The sequence below is a fragment of the Anolis sagrei genome, chromosome 5, assembly GCF_037176765.1.
Source record: "Anolis sagrei isolate rAnoSag1 chromosome 5, rAnoSag1.mat, whole genome shotgun sequence".
Lineage (NCBI taxonomy): Eukaryota > Metazoa > Chordata > Lepidosauria > Squamata > Dactyloidae > Anolis > Anolis sagrei.
This window is the reverse complement of record NC_090025.1, coordinates 163,284,782-163,305,482: the sequence shown is the minus strand read 5'-3', so window position 1 is coordinate 163,305,482 and position 20,701 is coordinate 163,284,782. Positions and strand designations below refer to the sequence as shown.

Here is a 20,701-nt window from a genome sequence, read left to right as displayed (position 1 = left end):
GCAGAGATAAGTTGACAGCGTGTAGTACCACCTTCAGTCCGCTAGGGTGTGCGAAGGAGGAGTTATACTCAAGCGGAAATGTCGTTCCGAGGGGGCGTGGTCGCCTGGCGGACGCTCTGGCCGCTTGCTGCTCTCCTCTCTCTTACCCGGAGAAAGGCGGAGGATGTCGCTCCTGCTTAAAGATGGCGGCCGCGAGGAGGAGTCTCTTGCAGAGTGTAAGTAGCCGGACCGTACCATTGGGACCCGGGAGGAGGGGTGGAGAAAAGACTATACCACTTTCCGATTCGAAGGGAAAGATTTCTGCGTGTGCTTGAGAGAGTTTCCATTATTTTCTGGAGAAAGTTCAGTCTCTTTGTGGGACTGTATACGGTGGGAACTTCCAGGATTCAGTAGTGTTGAGCCATGGCAGTTAAAGTGATGTCAAACTGCATTAATTCGACAATGTAGACAGCCACAGACTAGCAATAGCGTGCAAAGGCCTTGGTAACATCATAGGCTTTTAGTTCAATGAGGAACTGGCTGGGATACCTCAATATTCTTGGCTATTGTCAGGATAATTAATTATAGGCTATTGCCAGGATAATTAGTAATTATAGCTGTGCATTGTGAAGGGCCTGGATCTATATACATCCATATAGTCCAGTTTCTGAATCCAAATTATCTGCTTTGAACCATGCTGGACCACTCTTCACAACTACCATGTCAGACTACACAGAGAAGTCATGGAAATCCACAAGCATGTGGACAATTTCAACAGAAAGGAGGAAACCATGAAAATGAACACAATCTGGCTACCAGTATTAAAAAAAACCTCTAAAATCAGGACAACAAATAAAGAACAGCACTAAAGGGGGGGGGGGAATTCCGGACAAGAAACAATCAGGGCCAGCTAATCACCTCCCAAGAAAGGATTCCCCCAGGCAGGAAGCAGCCAAGCCTTGAAGCTGAAAGGCTATTCAGTGCTAATCAACATGATCAATTGCAACATTTACACTTACTTCAAGCAGACAAGTGTGAATGTTGCAAATGGCCACCTTGATTTGTATTGAATGGACTTGTAGCTTCAAAACTTAGCTGCTTCCTGCCTTGTGGAATCCTTTGTTGGGATATGTTAGCTGGCCCCGATTGACTCTTGTCTGGAATTCCCCTGCTTTTTTAGTGTTGCTTTTTATTTACTGTCCTGATTTTAGAGGGTTTTTTTTAAAATACTAGTAGCCAGACTTTGTCCATTTTCATGGTTTCCTCCGGTGGCGCAGTGGGTTAAACCCCTGTGCTGGCAGGACTGAAGATTGACAAGTCGCAGGTTCGAATCCGGGGAGAGTGCGAATGAACTCCCTCTATCAGCTCCAGCTCCTCATGCTGGGACATGAGAGAAGCCTCCCACAAAGATGGGAAAAACATCAAAACACCCGGGCATCCACTGGGCAACGTCCTTGCAGACGGATAATTCTCTCACACCAGAAGCGACTTGCAGTTTCTCACGTCGTTCCTGACACACACACACAAAAAAGGTCTCCTCCTTTCTGCTGAAATTGTCCACATGGCTGTGGGTTTCAACGGCTTCTCTGAGAAGGGCGGCATATAAATGCTGTAAATAAATAAATAAATAAATAAATAGTCTGACATGATAGTTATTAGAGAAGGCTAGAGTTCTTTCTCCCACCTTGGACATTCCACAGATATATAAACCTCGCTTGCCTAGTTTCCAACAGGCCTCACAACTTCTGAGGGTGCCTGACATAGATGTGGGTGAAAACCATGAAAATGAACAAAATCTGGCTCTAAAATCAGGACAGTAAATAAAAAGCAACACTCAAAAAGCAGGGGAATTCCAGACAAGAGTCAGTCGGGGCCAACTAACACCTCCCAACAAAGGATTCCCCAAGGCAGGAAGCAGCCAGGTTTTGAAGCTGCAAGGCCATTCAGTACTAATCTAGGTGTCCATTTGCAACATTCACACTTGCCTCAAGCAGATAAGAGTTCTTTCTCTCACCCTGGACATTCCAGATATATAAACCCCACTTGCCTTGTTTCCAACAATCTCACAACCTCCGAGGATGCCTGCCATAGATGTGGGTGAAATGTCAGGAGAAAATGCTTCTGGAACATGGCCATACAGCCCAGAAAACTCATAGCAACCCAGTGATTCCAGCCATGAAAGCCTTTGACAACACAATACCCAATCATATTACTCTGATGCCACTTCAGCTACCACAATTCCATCTGATGGACTCTCAGAATTCTGTAGGATGCAATTACACTGGTATCAAATATCAAAGTAGTGTAATTATATAGCATGAAAGAGACCTCAATCAAAATGTATCAGCTATTTTCCTACACTGCCCTGATGCAAAGGAGGATGTTCCAAATGGTTTACCATCATTGACTCTTCTACTTTTGTTGGGAGTTTATTGAGATTTCTTTTTTGTTTTGTTACCCAGGAGCAGCTGTCAAGTTGGACAGATGACTTGCCTCTTTGTCAACTGTCGGGTGTGGGTTCAGCTCCTAATCGTTCCTACGCTGCAGATGGAAAGGGGACGGAAATCCATCCCTTAGAGGATAATTGGTTGAAATTCAGGTGAGAGATCTGTGAATATGAAAGGACAGTGGGTTGTAGGTTTTTCGGGCTGTACGGCCATGTTCTAGAAGTATTCTCTCCTGATGTTTCGGCTGCATCTGTGGCAGGCGAAACGTCAGGAGAGAATGCTTCTAGAACATGGCCATACAGCCCAAAAAACCTACAACAACCCAGTGATTCTGTCTATGAAAGACTTTGACAACACATATTAAAGGACAGTTGATCAACAGTGCTGACAGTCTTAGCTCTTCTATGACTTTAATCTGGTAATACTTTTGTGCTGTGTGTACACCAGCTTGCTACCCTTGGGTCACACAATATATGTCACTCTCTAAACCTGCCTTTGCTATCTTTTTCCTCCTTTGGTAGAAGCGAAAACAACTGCTACCTCTATGGAGTCTTCAACGGTTATGATGGCAATCGGATTACTAATTTTGTGGGCGAAAGGCTCTCTGCAGAGCTCCTATTGGGCCAGCTGAATGCAGATCATGATGATGCTGACGTGCGTAGAATTCTGCTGCAGGTAACAGAGCTCTCTTTTGGAAAGCATCAAGAACAAATCTGCACCCCCCTTTTTTTTTTAAACTTAAGATTAGGAACCTTTGGGTGGATGTGGAAGAAATAATGGGAGAGTATAGTAGTCTGTAAGGCTGTCATGATGGACCAGAATGTGGTGGAATCTTTTTCTCGGGGTTTTTTAAGCAGAAGCTGGACGGATATCTGTTGGGCATCGAATTGTGCCTTTTGTAAGCCGCCCTGAGTCCCCCCTAGGGGGTTGAGAAGGACGGGGTAGAAGCACTCCAAATAAATAAATAAATTTCTAACAGAAGTACTTTGATTGTATGTTCCTGCATGGCAGGAGGTTGGACCAAATGACCCTTGTAGTCTTTATGGATGCAGTGGAAAAGATTTGCACACTCAAAAAACTCACACTCTAAAACAGGGCTCCTCAAACTTTTTAAACAGAGGGCCAGGTCACAGTTCCTCAAACTGTTGGAGGGCCGGATTATAATTTGAAAAAAAAGAAAAAAGAATGAATTCCTATGCACATTGCATATATCTTATTTATAGTGCAAAAAAAAAAAACAACACTTAAAAACAATACAATAATTAAAATGAAGAACAATTTTAACAAATATAAACTTATTAGTATTTCAATGGGAAGTGTGGTCATGCTTTTGGCTGATGAGATAGGATTGTTGTTGTTGTTATGTGCTTTCAAGTTGTTTCAGACTTAGGTTGACCCTGAGCAAGGGCCGGGTAAATGACCTTGGAGGGCCGCATCTGGCCCCCAGGTCTTAGTTTGGGGTCCTCTGCTCTAAAATAATCTTGGTGATTAGATTCCCGTTAGCCTTTGGTGATATGTGTACTGGGGAATACACGTGGTGTTAAAATAGTGTGAAGGAAGACATTTGGTTATGCACCATCATGTAGACTGTTTTTGTGCCTCTCAAATGAGACACCGCTGAGAGATCCAGTCATGAACAAACCCAGTGCAGGTGTCACAAATTCAAATCTGTGGCATCCTTTTGAAAAAAAAATGTCATGCCAGGAGCGACTTGAGAAATTTCAAGTCGCTTCTGGTGTGAGAGAATTGGCCGTCTGCAAGGATGTTGCCCAGGGGACGCCCTGGTGTCTTTGATATTTTACCATCCTTGTGGGAGGCTTCTCTCATGTCCCTGCATGGGGAGCTGGAGCTGACAGAGGGAGCTCAACTCGCTCTCTCTGGATTTGAACCGCTGACCAACAGTCAGCAGTCCTGCCAGCACAAGGGTTTGAGTCCCCCTTGGGGTGAGAAAAGCGGTATACAAATACTGCAAATAAATAAATAAATAAATAAGGGTTTAACCCATCACACCACCAGGAGCTCTGCATCCCTTTGTATTGTATCCTTATTTACTTGAACCTTTCCCTGCATGCCCCCTCCCCCCAAAGGTACCATTTTTATATATTCATTGTATGGAACCCTCAGTATAATCATTTGGAGTCCTTTAAAAGTTCAGGGTTGATTTCATCTAGGATTGATTTATTTGAGTTTTTGGCACTCCACGGTATCAGTCAGATTCCTCTCCAGCACCACATTTCAAATGAATTAATTGAGCTGAATTAGATTTTTAAAAATAAAATACATAAATATCAATGCAAAGTCTATTCTAATATATTTTGTACTGACTTTCTCCTGGTGACTCTCAGGCTTTTGACGTGGTGGAGCGGAGCTTCTTAGAGTCCATTGATGATGCTTTGGCAGAGAAGGCCAGTCTACAATCCCAATTGCCAGAGGTAAGCCCTCAATTTTCTTCAAGAAATATTACTGAATTTGGGGAGCAGTAACCTTATTTTCTTCCTGGAGGGAAACATATATGAAGTTCAGAAACTTCAGTGGATTCAAAATAAGGAGGAAAAGAAGTGTGTGTCTGTGTACTTTATCAAAGGCTTTATTCACTGAGATATACCGGCACTAAAGAACAATGATCGTGTGTGTGTGTGTGTGTGTGTGTGTGTGTGGTATACTCCACAAAGTTTTTCAACTTATTTCCATACCCTGTATTCTAGGGAGTCCCCCATCACCAGCTTCCCTCTCAGTATCAGAAAATCTTAGAGCGGTTGAAGGCTGTAGAAAAAGAAATCTCTGGAGGAGCTATGGCTATTGTGGCAGTCATCTTGAACAACAAACTCTATATCGCCAATGTAGGTGAGTTCATTGTCAGCATTTCTGTTAACAAGTGCTGCTCTGAACAAAGAAGAGTAGAGCCTTTGGATTATTTCCATCTTCTTTGTATGGGAGGATGAAGTTCCTTCTTTGGGAGCCATTGGGGTCTGTTTGAAATAATGCAATCTTCAACAAAATGAGGGGGAGAGATGGAACTGTCACAAACATGTATTGTTGAAGGCTTTCATGGCCAGAATCACTGGGTTGTTGTAGGTTTTTCAGGCTATATGGCCATGTTCTAGAAACATTCTCTCTTGATGTTTCGCCTGCATCTATGGCAAGCATTCTCAGAGGACCTCACAACCTCTGAGAATGCCTGTCATAGATGTAGGTGAAACCTCAGGCAAGAATGGCCATATAGCTATCAGTAATTGGTGGATTGCTCTGAGGACATATGCTTGTTTTCTTGGTACTGCCTTTGTCTCCCTTTCCATCTTTACAACATACACGTCTTATGTTCAGGAACGAACCGTGCCCTCTTGTGCAAATCTACCGTAGATGGACTGCAAGTCACACAGCTCAACATGGATCACACCACAGAGAATGAAGACGAGCTGTTTCGCTTTTCTCAGTTGGGTGAGTGTTATGCTCCAGACACAGCTGTGTTGCAATCCCAGGGGGTGATGGGCCCCAACCCACAGCTGAGCCAAGAGAGGAGATGCTGCTAGATCAGGGCTGTTAGGAATTGTGGGTGTTGGTCCAAAACACCTGGAGGACCGCAGTTTGCCGAATCTTGTGCTAGAGCATATGGTGGGTTCTGTGATGGGCAGCAACAAGCCAGGGTGCTTAAGTTAGTAAGTTATAATCTTCTCACTGTAGTGGTTACATTGCCAAACATCACATTAAGAAACAACCCATAATTAAAAGTAGTGTTATATAGAAATGACTCATAATTGACAGGTTAAAGTGCCATTTTTAATTTAAGTTTTCTTATATATAGCCAGAACTATTCCCAGCAATAAAGGACAAGTAGCTTTGACAAATACATGATCAAAGCAATTCCAGTTAGACACATGCCCCCTCATATTTGCTGGAGTTGCGGACACAGAACCCCCATCAAAATGGAATAACTGCAAATTTTAAAAAATACCTTGACAGAACCTCTCTCTAGGAACATCTAGATCAGGTATGGGCAAACTTCAGCTCTCCGGGTGTTAGGAATTGTGGCAGCTGCAGTCCAAAACACGTGGAGGGCTGAAATTTGACTGGTCTAGATCCTTAGCGGGAGTTGACAGGAGGCCAGAGACATTGCTAGGAACAATAGTTTAATCAAATCGATGAATTATCAAATCCACAAAAGCCAAAACCATTAATGTGGAGGTTTAAAAAACATTTTATGTTGGAAGAAATCCAGCCATCAGATAACTTTCTGCTTAATTTTGAGTGCACTATGGCTTCCCAAGATCATCATAATTGGCAATCATTCGTGTTCAAGTATGATAGCCTCCCAAGTGTAGGGCCTGTAAGTGACTGTAGAGACCTTTCCTTGCCCTTCATGTTCTTCTGCAGTGAGGACATTGATTTCCAGGTGGAAGGCGGTCCTGGTCAGGGTTGGCTTTATGCGCCTTTCTCTTGACATATTTCTCCTTTTTGCTCTCCATTTGTGTCTCTTCAAATTCCACAGCACTGTTGGTCACAGCTGACATCAAGGATCAGAGCTTCCCAGCACTCTGGAAAAAAAGAGTTCCAAACTTGGAGGCATAGAAAAGTGACCAACCAGAGTGCCATTCATGTGCATTCCCTTCTAGTTTGAATTATGCACATAGAGGTTCCTAAAAGGAGTCTGTGCTTTGCTGAAATTGCAAGAAATTTGAGTAGTTGAGTGCAATGTAGTATCCCAAAGCTATGTTGGTCAGGGATGATGGGATCTGCATTGCAACAAGATTAGGGTGGGCTGGAAGTTCTCTGCCCTCAAATCACAAAAGAAGAAGGCAAGAAGATTTTGCCTCCAAAGTTGTAGCCCAATTGTGTGTATTTGGAAAATAAAAAGGGGAATGTTTGAAGGACAAATTGTGACAACAGGTGAAAAGGTGTCACTCCTTGGGAGTGACACCTTTTCACCAGCTAGCAAGTCTTTGTTATTTCAGGTGCAGGGAGGGAAAACATGGTCACCTCATTTCTCACTTGATCAACCTTCATCTCTTGCTTGACTCTTCTGAGCAGCAGTGAGCTCCATGAGAAATGGAATTCGTTTTTTCATTCTTTGCTTGACACAGGTCAGTTGACATTTGGCAGGCGACCTTTACATTCTGATAAAGGTTGTTTGGTGCTGGTATTGGGAAAGCCCAAGCTGTGCAGGCTGGCATGCATAGATGCCTTGTTTTTACCAGTCACAGCAGGTCACCCAGAGGCCACTGAATGGTACAGTTCAACCTGTCAGGATGGCTGCCATAATGACTGAAGTAAATTAGCCTTGTTCTGTTGCTGCTGAGGAAACATTGCAACATAGGAAGCTGATTTCTTCTGAGCCACTTTGTTGATTCACTGATACCCAGCACTATCCTCTCTGACCAATAATGTGTTACCATATCACTTCCTACCTGATCCTTTCAGATGAATTATGTTGAGGATTGAGCATTAGATATTGTAATCAAAACTTTTATATTCTTGGATCTCCCAGAATCTTCCACTGAAAAATGCATTTGAATACAGAACAGAGCTTTTTCCAAGATCTGTTCTGTTTTCAAAAGTATTTAGTACTATTTGGTTCTTCATAGCATTTGGATTTTTGAGTCTGTTGTAGTCGGTAGTTTAGGTTAGAATCCAGTAAATGGGGACTGTCGGCCTGGATTCAGATTAGAAGTCATTGTAATAGGTTATATCAAAACAGTTTCTTGATGGGGTTATACTCCCCCTGAAGGCTCAGGTTTGCAGCTTGGGAGTGATCCTGGACTCATCACTGAGCCTGGAACCCCAGGTCTCAGTGGTGGCCGGGAGAGCTTTTGCACAGTTAAAACTTGTGCGCCGGCTGCGCCCGTACCTTGGGAAGCCTGACTTGGCCATGGTGGTCCACACTTTTGTTACATCCCGAATAGACTACTGCAACGCACTCTATGTGGGGCTGCCTCTGAAGACTGCCCGGAAGCTTCAACTAGTCCAACGTTTGGCAGCCAGGCTGCTCACTGGGGCTGGGTACAGGGAGCGCACAACACCCTTGTTATGCCAGCTCCACTGGCTGCCTATCAGCTTCCAAGCACAATTCAAAGTGCTGCCTTTGGCCTATAAAGCCCTTAACGGTTCTGGCCCAGTTTACTTGTCCAAAAGTATCTCCCACTACGATCCACCTAGGGCCCTAAGATCATCTGAGGAGACCCTGCTCATTGTCCCCCCATTGTCACAATCGTGTCTGGCAGGGACAAGGGACAGGGCCTTTTCTGTGGTGGCCCCCCAGCTGTGGATCTCCCTCCCGAGTGAAATTAGATCTGCTGCATCCCTCTTGACCTTCCGGAAACAAGTAAAATCCTGGCTATGGGATCAGGATAATGATTTAAATCAGTGACCACTGACTATTTGTTGTCTGTTTTTATATTGATTTTATATTGTTTATACGGTTTTATATTGTTATATTGTTATTATTACATTGCTATTAATTGTATATTTATGTTTTGATATGGGCGCCATGGGGTGCCGCTTTGTTAGCCGTCCTGAGTCCCTCTGCAGTGGTTGAGAAAGGACGGGATATAAAAGCCCCAAATAAATAAATAAATAAATAAATAAATATTTCCCAAATTGAATTGTTTTCAATTCAACCACGCTCAAGGGAGTGAAACTAACTTGTCCCGTTGCTGTCTTTTATACCCACTGCTGGAAGCCTGGCAGGTCACCCCTAAGTTCTGCTGATTCTTTGTTTTGAAATCATTAGTGCTGTCCAAAAATCCTTATATCAAACAGTGTTTGAAGGCAGATGTTTCCTATAAACACTGTTGGAATTCTCTGAGTGCTGAACAATAGAAAGATCCGCCTGGGAAATCACTTACATTGATTTTCAGCCTAGGAAAACACTTGCATTTTTGCACAGTGTTTGTTTTGAAAATAGAAATCCTGCATGCGGAAGACGCTACACTGAATTTGGGTGGGAGCAATTTAAATTCATTTCTCAGCATTGATGCAGAACGTCTGATTTTGCTGAGGTTGTTGTGCCCATGGCTAACCTGCATTTCAAGTGAAGATTGTTTAGGTTGCTGTAAAGTTGGGATAAAATGAGATCGAGCTGTATTAAAACTAGCTCAGAGCTCTTGGAATTGGCTAGAAGGATTAATCCGTGAATTCACTGACGCAAATTGTGGTCAGACTGCTATGTAAAAATGATTTGCAGGTGATTAAAAAGTATTATGAAGGGCTGTATGAGTAGAATTGGACCAAACTTGCAGTTGTGCCTAAAATACTAAATCACCCATTTGAAAAAAAATCGCCCTACTTTGAGCTGGTTTACAATCGAATAGGGTTCAGCATTCATTTCTAATCAGTCTTCTTTATGTTTGAGTTCTACTGTCTCCTATATCCCTTCTCAAACTTATTTTGTTTTTCTTGGCTTGGGAAGTAGAGAATACTGTCAGGAGAAAAGAATGGCACCTCATCTCTGTTTCTCTGTTTAACTTTCTCAAGAAACAAAACATTTAATTGTTTTTACCTCTAGGAGAGCTTTGGAGGGGTGACATACTCCTTATAGTTAATATAATCAGTGTGTATGTGCCTTCAAGACAACTATCAACTTGGCAACACTGAATTCATAATGTTTTCTTAGGCAAGGAATACTGGCAGTCCCCAAGTTGTTGTTGTTGTTGTTTAAAACCTTTATATCCTGATCTTCTCACCTCCGTAGAGGGACTCAGACCGGCTACGAACAAGATGGGTTCTGTAGGTTTGTTCTTAAGTTGAATTTGGAACAGGTACATTTTCCACACATAACTCCATCCATACATCTGTCTGTCTTTCTGTCTCCCTGCTCCCCTCTCTAAGCCTTGAATAGTACAGGGAAGGGCGAACACTCCTGTGGTGTTTGTTTTGTTGACTATGCCCCTGTTCTGAGGATTTCACCTCACTTTCTGTCCCTGTGATAATTAGATTTTGAAAAAATTGGCTTGTTGTGGAAACAAGGACTGGTGATAAAGCTTCAGTGGAAGCATCTTTTCCCATGATAACTCTTTCAGGGGTGAATTTACCTTTAGAGCGGTAGATTTCTCCCACTTTCTGTTGTCTCACCCCTATTCTTAACTTTGAGTCGTTTGTAAGTCAAATGTTTGTAACTTGGGAACTGCATGAACTCAGATGTGGTTTTGCCAGTTCCTTCCTCTGAAATATAGCACATAACACCTAGTGTTTATTGTTGGTCTCCTGTCTGATTACTAGCCAGGACTAACCCTGCATCTCTTCCTCATATCAGACAGATCTGGTGCCTTGAGGGCAGTGGTTCTCAAAGTGTGCTCCCTGGAGCCGTTGGGGCTCTGTGAAGCATACTGAGGGGCTCCGCAGTTTCGTTTTCTACCCTTCTCCCCCTCTCCAAGCTTTATTTCCTGCTTCTCCCCCTCCCCCACCTCCCTTGCCACCAAAAGCTTTTTTCTCCTGCTCCCCTAGCTTCCCAAAACCCTTTCCCCCTCATCTTTTTGCTTCCAAAATCCTATTTCCCTCCCACCGTTCAAGGGGTGCTTTGATTGTGCTTTTCCTGCTTGGTAGAAGGCAGTTGAACTGGATGGCTCCTGGGATTTCTGCTATTATCATTATTATTCTTAGTAGTAGTAGTAGTAGTACAACAAAGGCTGTGTGGCCATCTGTTTGGAGTACTTGGCTGTGCTTTTCCTGCACAGCAAAGGGAGTTGAGCTGGATGGGCCATGGGGTTTCTGCTACTATTACTACTACTACTACTATTATTATTATTACAAAGGCTAGGTGGCCATCTGTTTGGGGTGCTTTGGCTGTGCTTTTCTTGCATGGCAAAAGGGGGTTGGACAGGATGGCCCCTGGGGCCTTCCACTGAAATACTGTTCTGTTGGTCAAAATGTTTGCCCATGCCTGATAATATATAAACATTTTCAGTATCTGTCCTCTAGAGGGCAGTCTTCTGAGGCCTCTGTTATTAAATGGTTGTGCTATAATTGATTTGACAAGTTATTTGGCTGTTTGTTTCTCTGATCAAGTCAACAGTTTTCTGCTCTGGGTTTTGTTGATTAAGAGACCCCAAATGCGTTTTGTGGGATTAGTGCTTACAAAAGACTAAAAACCAGATAAACATGTTGAATATTAAAGAACAAATAGTAGCACAACACATTTTATTATGATCAGCTGAAAATGATTAATTGCCAGCATTTGTTTTCATATGATAGGTCTTATGTTTTTTTTCCAGAAATTGATATTAATTTTTTTAAATGTGTAAGGAGTTTTTGAAATATGTAACTGGAAAATGAAAAAAAAAACAACAGGATCAACACATTGACTGAGACTCATTGTCAAGTCCCAGGCGGACCAGCAAGGCAGGACAGCAGTTAAGGAGTTAACCAAAGGTCTTTAATGTCAATTAACACATGAAAAAGGGCTCTTAAAAGCAGAGCAATAAACACAAAGAGCTTGCAGCCAGCAAGAATGTAAACAAACAAAGTCCCAGGCAGTCAGCGCTGCGAAAAGGAAAGCAACTATAACACAGGCAAAAAGGCTTGAAGTCAGCGTCAAAACTCAGTCAATTCCGAAGTCCAAACAAATCAACAAACAGTAGTCTGCATGAGGAGCGGTCCAACGAAGTCACCAAGGGATAAGCAGGAGCGTAGAGTGGTCAGGCAGTCCAAGGGTCAGGGCAGGAGATAAGACTCACGAATCCAATTCCGGCAAGGTCGTCCACACAGTCAGGAATCCACGAAGCTGTAAGCAGGAACTCAAGGCAAGAGTTTAGGAACAAGGCACACGGTAACACAACACTTTGAACTCTGCAACTAGACTGCTCCCAAGCTACTCCTTAAATCTCATCAGAGTCACTGGAGTCACTTCCAGGTGCATCCATTTCCACAGGTGAATCACGACTTCCCCATTGCTGCCATTCTGTACTTCGGACTGCATCCTGCAAGGTAGTATCTGAAACCCAAGTGTCTGTGAAACCCTGGAACTCATCACTGGAAGTTGGAGCATTAACCACATCTAACACTTCCTGGACCCTGGTCCAGTCCAGCTCTTCCTCTTCGCTGTCAGACTCCTCACAATCTGCTACGTCTTTAAGACGCTTGGAAATGGATTCCTCATCACTGTCTGAGCTGCGTGCTACTCACTTTACACCACGGTAATCCTCCACCTCCATTTCCTCGCGAGTAAACCCCTCAAAGTCCTCCTCATCCGTAGGCTCTAGGAACAAGTCTCTAATGCGCTTCAGCTGTTGCTGAGCGTCTTCCTCTTCCAAGCCTCGTTTCCTTCTACTACTCCTAGTAGGTACATGAGACACACGCTGAGTTACAACACTCATTTTTAGTAAGTTTAGTGTTGCCCAAGAGAATCTCCAAAGGTCACAGCACTTGTTAGATAAGAGATCCATATCAGGAAGTCATGGGAGAAGGCATGATTTCGTGTGTATACGGCTCCGGTCCAACGTACCTGTCCGAACGTATCTCCTTTTACGTTCGGAGCTTAAAATCTTCTGGGGAGGATTTTGGAGTGCTCTTGTACCTTGAACTTTGTGGAGTATTTTATATGTATAGACTTTGAAGTTTTTACTATTTTTGCTGAAGTGCTTTTTATATAATCTTTAATAAACTGCTTTGCTTATTTAATTTGGACTGGTATGTGGTGGGTAAGTACAGAGGTGTTTCCTGGCCTGGAGTGCAATAATATATTTCTGCATTAGCTTCCCCTTGTCTAATTAGTTGGGGATTTTTTTTTGTTTTGTTTTGGTGCACATGGGTCATCTAGCATGTGCACTAAAGTAGTTGATCTTTTTCTTGACAGGCTTGGATGCAGCGAAATTGAAGCAAGTGGGCACCATATGTGGGCAGGAGAGTACCCGGCGCATTGGGGATTATAAGGTTAAATATGGCTACAGTGACATTGAACTTCTAAGGTGAGGCAAGAACCTCTACATCTTTTTGTAGCTTCTCTTTTTTCCTTGAGGATGTGAGTCCCTTATCTGTTATTTTGACCAATAGTAACTTTTTCTTTTTTCCTTTTTTTTATTGAAGTGCTGCAAAATCTAAGCCAGTTATAGCAGAGCCTGAAATCCACCGAGGTCAGCCACTGGATGGAGTCACAGGCTTTCTTGTTCTGATGTCAGAAGGACTCTACAAAGCGCTGGAAGCGGCTCATGGGCCTGGGCAAGCCAATCAGGTTGGAACTCCAGAGCAGTTCTTAATTCCCTTTTTGCATTGCGTGATTTTTTTTTCCAAATAATTTGTATCTGTAGGTTATGATTTTAGATATATGGACCAATTAGATCCACAGTCTGTTTATGCTCCCAGTGCTCATTATCTGAGTTGCCTTCGGGCTGATATGGGCAGGATACAAATGCTATAAATAAATAAATAATCTCCACTGATTGCCTGTGGAGATGAACAAATTCAACAGCCACATGTTCACAAAATCTAGATTGGATGAGAAGGCAGAAGAGTTGACAGAGCTTCCCCTTTCCAAGAAGCTGTACTATTTCCCCAGATTAAGCATTTCCTCCACTCCTTCCCCAACCCTGGAGCATTTTTGACCTGTTGGATCAGATCCTGACATTGGAATCTGTCACAATAATAGCTATTGTATCCTTGTCTTAGTTTCCACTGATCTAATAGGGAGAGAATGAAGCAAGGAAAGTTATTTTTAATTCTAATTTTTCAACAGCAACAGAAAGAAAAATAGGTTTTAAGCTGGTTACTATAGCAAGTCTCCCCTTTCCTTTGCTAATGAAAGCCAATGGAAAGGCTGCTTGTTTATAGGAGTGCTGAGAATGATTTTTCCCTGCTTCACCAGAAAATTTCTTTCAAACTGCCTGATAAAGCAGTGTTGGCTTTCACTTCTAGGGTTCCCCTGTAGATTTTTTTATTTATTTATATAATTTCTTTATAGCATTTTTAATCTATTCCTTACCTGAAAGGGTTCTTGGGGGAGCTTTAATAAAATCAGTTAAGAAAAATTGATCCTACCTGCAGGGCAACAGTCTTTTAAAAAGCCAGAACACACACAAAGAAAAGGGGTGGAGAGGAAAGACCATAGTGAGGAGCCAAAAAAGCTCTTTCATTATATTGAGTGGAGCAGCCTTCATTCTTATTCAATCTCTCTATTACGTCCTCAGGAAGGTTATTTAAACTGTATTGTCGAAGGCTTTCATGGCTGGAATCACTGGGTTGTTGTAGGTTTTTTCGGGCGATATGGCCATGTTCTAGAGGCATTCTCTCCTGACATTTCGCCTGCATCTATGGCAAGCATCCTCACTACCTCTGAGGATGCTTGCCATAGATGCAGGCATAACATCAGGAGAGAATGCCTCTAGAACATGGCCATATAGCCCGAAAAAACCTACAACAACCCAGTTATTTAAACTAATAGAATTAGAAGAGACCACGAGGGCCATCCAGTCCAACCCTCTGCCATTCATAAAAACACAATCAAAGCACCTTTGACAAATGACCATCCAGTCTCTGTTTACAAACCTCCAGATAAGAAGACTCCTCCACTTTGCGATACAGCCAAACAGTTCTTACTGTCAGGAAGTTCTTTAATACATAGGTGAATTTTCCCCCTACAGTTTGAATTCCTTAATATTTGCCCTAGTCTCCAGAGCAGCAGAAAACAAGCTTGCCCTTAGATCAGTGGTTCTCAATCTTTTAAATATCTGATATGCAGGATGTATTTTCATTCACTGGACCAAATTTGGCACAAATACCCCATATGCCCAAATTTGAATAATGGTGGGGTTGGAAGGGGATTGATTTTGTCATTTGGGAGTTGTAGTTGCTGGGATTTATAGTTACCTTAAAATCAAAGAGCATTCTGAACTCCACCAACGATTGAATTGAACCAAACTTGACACACAGAACTCCCATGACCAACAGAAAATACTGGAAGGGTTTGGTGGGCATTGACCTAAGGTTTTGGAGTCACCTACATCCAGAGAGCACTGTGGTCTCAAACAATGATGGATCTGGACCAAACTTGGCACGGATACGCAATATGCCCAAATGTGAACACTGGTGGAGTTTGGGGGAAATAGACCTTGACATTTGGTAGTTGCTGGGATTTATAGTTCACCTACAATCAAAGAGCATTCTGAACCCCACCAACGATAGAATTGGGCCAAACTTCCCACACAGAACCCCTATGACCAACAGAAAATACTATATCTTATCATGGTCTTTTGTGACCTCTCTGACATGCCCTTGCGCCCTCTCCCCCCCCCCCCCCCGCCCCCTTAGGATCCCCACCCCTAGGTTGAGAAACGCTGCCTTAGATCCTCTTCAGATATTTTCCTAGCTGTTTAGAAGTTCAGTCTGTGCAGCTTCTGCATAGCTGTGATACTCTTTAAAGAGCCCATTCATGTAGCCATGGCCTGATTGTGCACTACTTTTCCTTGGAGTTAGTCAGAAGCATTTTGCATACTTCTTTTAGTGAGGTATCACTTTCATGGTTGGGAGCTTCCTAGCCAGCCCGGTCATTGAAGTTTTACTCCAGCTGCAGAGGAGCAACAACTATTACATGGCTGGGAGAAGGACCACACATTCTTCTGAACGACAGTTCTGAGATCCTTTCTCAACCATTTTCCAGGAAATTGCAGCCATGATTGCCACAGAGTTTGCTAAACAAACCTCACTAGATGCTGTGGCTCAAGCAGTTGTGGATCGGGTCAAGCGCATTCACTGTGACACATATGCCAGCGGTGGCGAACGGTCCAAGTTCTGCTCCCGGCACGAGGACATGACTCTGCTGGTGAGGAATTTTGGGTACCCACTGGGTGAGATGAGCCAGCCCACTCTCACCCCAACGCAAGGTATGCGGGAGGTAAAAGAGTATGTCTGTGTCAGAGAAAACGTGAGTGGGAGGGAGAAAAAGAGAAAATATGTGTGTGAAGGGAGAAAGAGGCTTGAGTACATAGACCAAAAAATACTACAGAGAAGTGAAAACAAAGAATAGGCTTATTTATACTCCCCTCTCTCACTAATTGGTTTATGCAAACATTGATGCTTCCTTGCTTCCAACAAGCATTGGGAGGGGGGAGCAGGATTGAGAGCCAAACTATGTCTGAAAGATAATGTTCTATAGTTTGAAAGCAAGGCAGTAGGGCATCAGCAGACAAAGTCCAGCCCTGGGAGTGAATACAACCCCTGCAAGGCTTTTCTTGCAACGTTCAGCCTTTCTGAACTTGCTGTACTGCCAAGGGAGAATTGCCCTGGCTTGCAGCTTCTGTGAGTAGTAATTCATCTTGAATAAGCTGCAGGACTCTTTACTCTTTGCACTCTTAACAGAGAAAATATGCTTCCTTCAAAACCAGAAGTGGACTTCCAGACATTTATTTTTGGTCCCGTCGTCGTCGTCCCCCCCCCCCCCCCTCTGCTTTCCTTTTTTGGCTCATGCGATCTCTAGAGGCTTCCAGGAACAAATATCTCTAGATACACTGCAGTTAGCTGTCCTTTCTCTAGCAGCTCCAGATAGTCTTAGGGTCATGTAGCACTCTATAGATGATTTGGATTTCTAGCTGACATGATAAGGGACTGTAGGGGTCCTATTCTAAAGCTTCTGGAGAGCCAAATGTGTCCCTCTTCCTGTGTAAGCCTTCCTTATTGGTTTTCAGGATCATTGTGGATAGCAGTGGCAATGATAATGTGTCATATGTATGAGGAACTGTGGGGTGGAGCTGAGGCCTTCAGCCACCTTTGTGTCAGTGTCATTTTATTTTGCATCTTCAGGTGGTCGTGTTTATCCTGTATCGGTGCCATACTCCAGTGCCCAAAGTACAAGCAAGACCAGCGTAACACTATCCCTTGTCATGCCTTCCCAAGGTCAAATGGTCAATGGTGCTCATAGCAGCTCCACGTTGGATGAAGCCACACCCACCCTCACTAAGTAAGTGTCCCTTGTGGAAACTGTGTGCCATCTTGGCCTTGTTTACTTTTATGGCTGGCATTTGAGAAGCAGCACTTCATTTCTCTACAGCTCCATATTATCATTGCCTTCTCAATTTTGCATAGAGAGTAGCTTAAATTTTGTAGCTTAGGTTTGGTACGTCAATGTGATTATTGCTTGCATAGTTCTGTGCCACCGTAGCAGTTTCTAAACAGTGTGACTTTTGCTTATTCCAACATGGGATAGTTCAGATATTTTGAGGTTGTTCCGGATTATTTCTGGTAAACAAAGAACTTCACTGGGGGGGGGGGGGAGTAGGGGGAAAGGGCAGCCTTCATCCTCCACAGTGAATTAGTAGATCCTGGTGTATAACATGCACAATCCGATATGTCCAGCATTGTATCCCAACTGCCTGTGCAATGGTGTAAGGAATCCCATCTTACATCTTCATCTCTTAACCACCTTGTAGGAAGTGCTTGAGAAGCACTGCCAAAAGTATGCTTTCCCAAAGGATATTGGGAAAATTTCTCCATATGGCTCTGAAATTGCCTATCCCTGAATCAGACAATTCTCACCCTTTGTCATTGAAGATTCAAGAGGAATTGGGAACTTTGTGCAAAGCACACACTTCACCTCAGAGCTACTGCCACGCTTCAAATCAGGAGTTCAAAAATGGGCAGTGAAATTTGGGAGTTAAATGGGTGCAGGAAACATGCTGTGGAGTTGACTCCCCCTGCCCCCCTTTGAGATGAAGCAAAACTAAACTAAACACTAAGGTTGCTTAAAGTTGATTTAAGATGGTATCCTGGCAGTTCAATAAAATAGGTCAGAATGTTGTGGTTCTCTGTTTCGTCATGTCAGGAGACAAGAAAAAACATACAAAAATGTACAGTTCCTATATTATGGTTGTTATGTGCTTTTAAGTGTTTTCTGACTTACAGTGACCTTAACATTGGTCTGACATAGAGTTTTCTTATCAAAATTTATTTAAAGAATGAATGTTTTTGCCTTCCTCTGAGGTTGAAGTAATGTGATTGTCCAAAGTGATGCTGTGCATTCCATAGCAAACCAGGAATGGTCCCCATACCCATAGCCTAATGCTTAAGCCACTACATCACACCAACTTTCAGAGTTTTTATGTAACGGTAGATAAATTATCTATCCATCTATTTGCACATATGTATGTCATATCTTCCTCTCTGTTGATGTTTTCTGCTAAAACCTGCTCCAGGGTTTATAAATAAGTACGAGTGGGTTGGAATACAGAAAGCCATGAAAAGAAATAGTTTTATATGTACACAGAGAGAAAACAGTAGCAGAAAAGTCCAGTTCCTTGCCAGCCACTTATATTTTCCTATGCGATATCAATTTATTTCCTCCTCACTCTGCACAGTTGAATCCTATTAACTCTTGTAAGGTAAAGGTGAAGGTGTACCCTGACATTAAGTCTAGTCATGTCCAACTCTGAGGGGTGGTGCTCATCTCCATTTCTAAGCCGAAGAACTGGCATTGTCTGTAGACACCTCCAAGGTCATGTGGCCAGTATGACTGCATGGAGTGCCGTTACCTTCCCGCAGAAGTGGTACCTATTGATCTATTCACATATTCATGTTTTCAAACTATTAGGTTGGCAGAAGCTAGGGCTAACAGTGGGAGCTCACCCATTTGCCCAGATTTGAACCGCCAACCTTTCAGTCAGCAAGTTCAGCAGCTCAGTGGTTTAACACACTGTGCCACTAGGGGGCCCAGTCCAAATTTGAGAGATACTAACCCAAGTTGGGAGTCAGGATGGAGTGATTTCCAAAAAGAACATTTTCTCACCAACATAATACAGGGTTAGTCAAAATGCATAGGCCAATAAGCCATTCAATTGAATGGCTTATTGGCCTATGCATTTTGACTAACCCTGTATTACTAGAAAGGCCCTTGATAAAGGAAATCTCAGGAAAAGGGTTTCAGCAGTTTTGATATGCAAAGAGGAGTGTCATTTGAGCAGATTGAATTAAACATGTGACTGTTTTTCTTTTGTTTTTCCTCCTCCTTGGTCATAACGCAGTCAAAGCCCAACAGTGACCCTCCAGTCTACCAATACTCACACCCAGAGCAGCAGCTCAAGCTCAGATGGGGGCCTCTTCCGCTCCCGTCCCTCTCATTCTCTCCAACCAGATGAAGATGGGCGGGTTGAGCCCTACGTGGACTTTGCTGAATTCTACCGCCTCTGGAACATGGACCACAGTGAGCAAGGGGCACTGGCTGTGTAACAAACACAGAGAGACCAATCAGGTGGAGGAGATGGTGCCTGGTGCGGCAGAAACAGTTCATCACCTGGCTAGCTGCATTCTGCCATAATGCATACTCTCTTTTGGGGAAATGTGGCGAATGTTTGGATAGGTTACGGATACAGTTTTGCTTCTCATCTTACCAAGCATGTTACCCTTTTCTAAAAGATCCTTCCACTGTGGGCATTAGAAAGGGTTGTGGACCCTTCCCGCATCAGGAATCAGGGCTGTGTTGCAGAAAGACAACAGCCACAGTGGCCCATTAAGGGTTGAACATTATGAGTGTGCATGGCTGTTCCAAGGTTGCAGTCTGGAAATACAGCATCAAGATAGCGATGTTTTCAGTCCATGGAAGATACCTCTTATTTTGCAGAATAAACAGTAACTTATAGGTGCTCCTCTTGCCTTTTTTGGTGAAGGAAATATTAGAACTGAAATAAACCTCAGAGCATATGAAATCCTCAGCAAACTGGTGCCGGTTATCTTGAAACTCATGAAACAATCACATTGTGAGAGAATAGGAGAAACACAGATCTACTCAAGCAGGTGTCTATTAGAGGTATAATTTCCAAGACAGGTGCAATCTGAAATCAAGCCTTTCAGCACTTTTTTGGGTAGCCACTTGTCCCCAGCTATAGTGTGCCTCATGATGCCTATTTTTTTTAAGAGTGGGGAAGAGAGAGACACATGAAGTCTGAGTGCAGCTTGGAAATTAATCAAACCTATGCTCTGCCTTCTAGCTGGCTTGCTAAAGGACTTCCCCTCAATTCCTTTGAAGATAAAACATTCAAAAGATACATAAACAAGCAGTTGGAGAGCATGTTCGCTGTTACTTATTTCTTTGGTTATTGGGCCTCGACCTCCAATCAGTTACTGCCTTTGTAGCAAATAGTAGGTCAACAACATCTGTCCTGTTCTACAAATGTACAATTGAGAACCAGGGCATGTTCTTTGTGGATGACATTTTTGTTGGAAAAGTAGGCACTTCTCATAAATGTACAGCAGAGTAACTTATCAGCAGCAGCGTAACCCAGCACCAGTAGTCAAAAGTGATAAAAAGAATGAAAACACACAGACTAATGTTATTTCTTCCATATGAGGCTTTTCTTTATAGCAAAATA

General features: G+C 43.1%; 1 protein-coding gene across 2 annotated transcripts; it reads left to right on the top strand.

The window, feature by feature from the left end:
- The first annotated feature begins 109 nt into the window (after positions 1-109).
- Positions 110-19,975, top strand: TAB1 (TGF-beta activated kinase 1 (MAP3K7) binding protein 1). 2 transcript variants are annotated; one of them, XM_060777075.2, is made up of 11 exons: positions 114-215; positions 2,442-2,578; positions 2,948-3,101; positions 4,772-4,858; positions 5,132-5,270; positions 5,751-5,864; positions 13,210-13,321; positions 13,440-13,584; positions 16,006-16,228; positions 17,145-17,301; positions 19,358-19,975. In XM_060777075.2, the coding sequence occupies exons 1-11, from the start codon at positions 183-185 to the stop codon at positions 19,560-19,562; spliced, it is 1,506 nt and encodes a 501-aa protein (XP_060633058.1). In that variant the 5' UTR covers positions 114-182; the 3' UTR covers positions 19,563-19,975. The 2 variants fall into 2 exon arrangements, with proteins under 2 accessions (XP_060633059.1, XP_060633058.1); XM_060777076.2 differs by lacking the exon at positions 19,358-19,975 and having other exon boundaries at positions 110-215; positions 16,006-16,239; positions 17,145-17,295.
- The last annotated feature ends 726 nt before the right edge of the window (positions 19,976-20,701 follow it).

What these genes read in the sequence shown, in the direction of transcription:
- TAB1 (XM_060777075.2), top strand. Translation starts at nt 183, where the DNA reads ATGGCGGCCGCGAGGAGGAGTCTCTTGCAGAGT. An exon ending in TGCGTAGAATTCTGCTGCAG is followed by an intron (nt 3,102 to 4,771) that starts GTAACAGAGCTC and finishes GGTGACTCTCAG; the next exon opens with GCTTTTGACGTGGTGGAGCG. An exon ending in GTTTCGCTTTTCTCAGTTGG is followed by an intron (nt 5,865 to 13,209) that starts GTGAGTGTTATG and finishes TTTTCTTGACAG; the next exon opens with GCTTGGATGCAGCGAAATTG.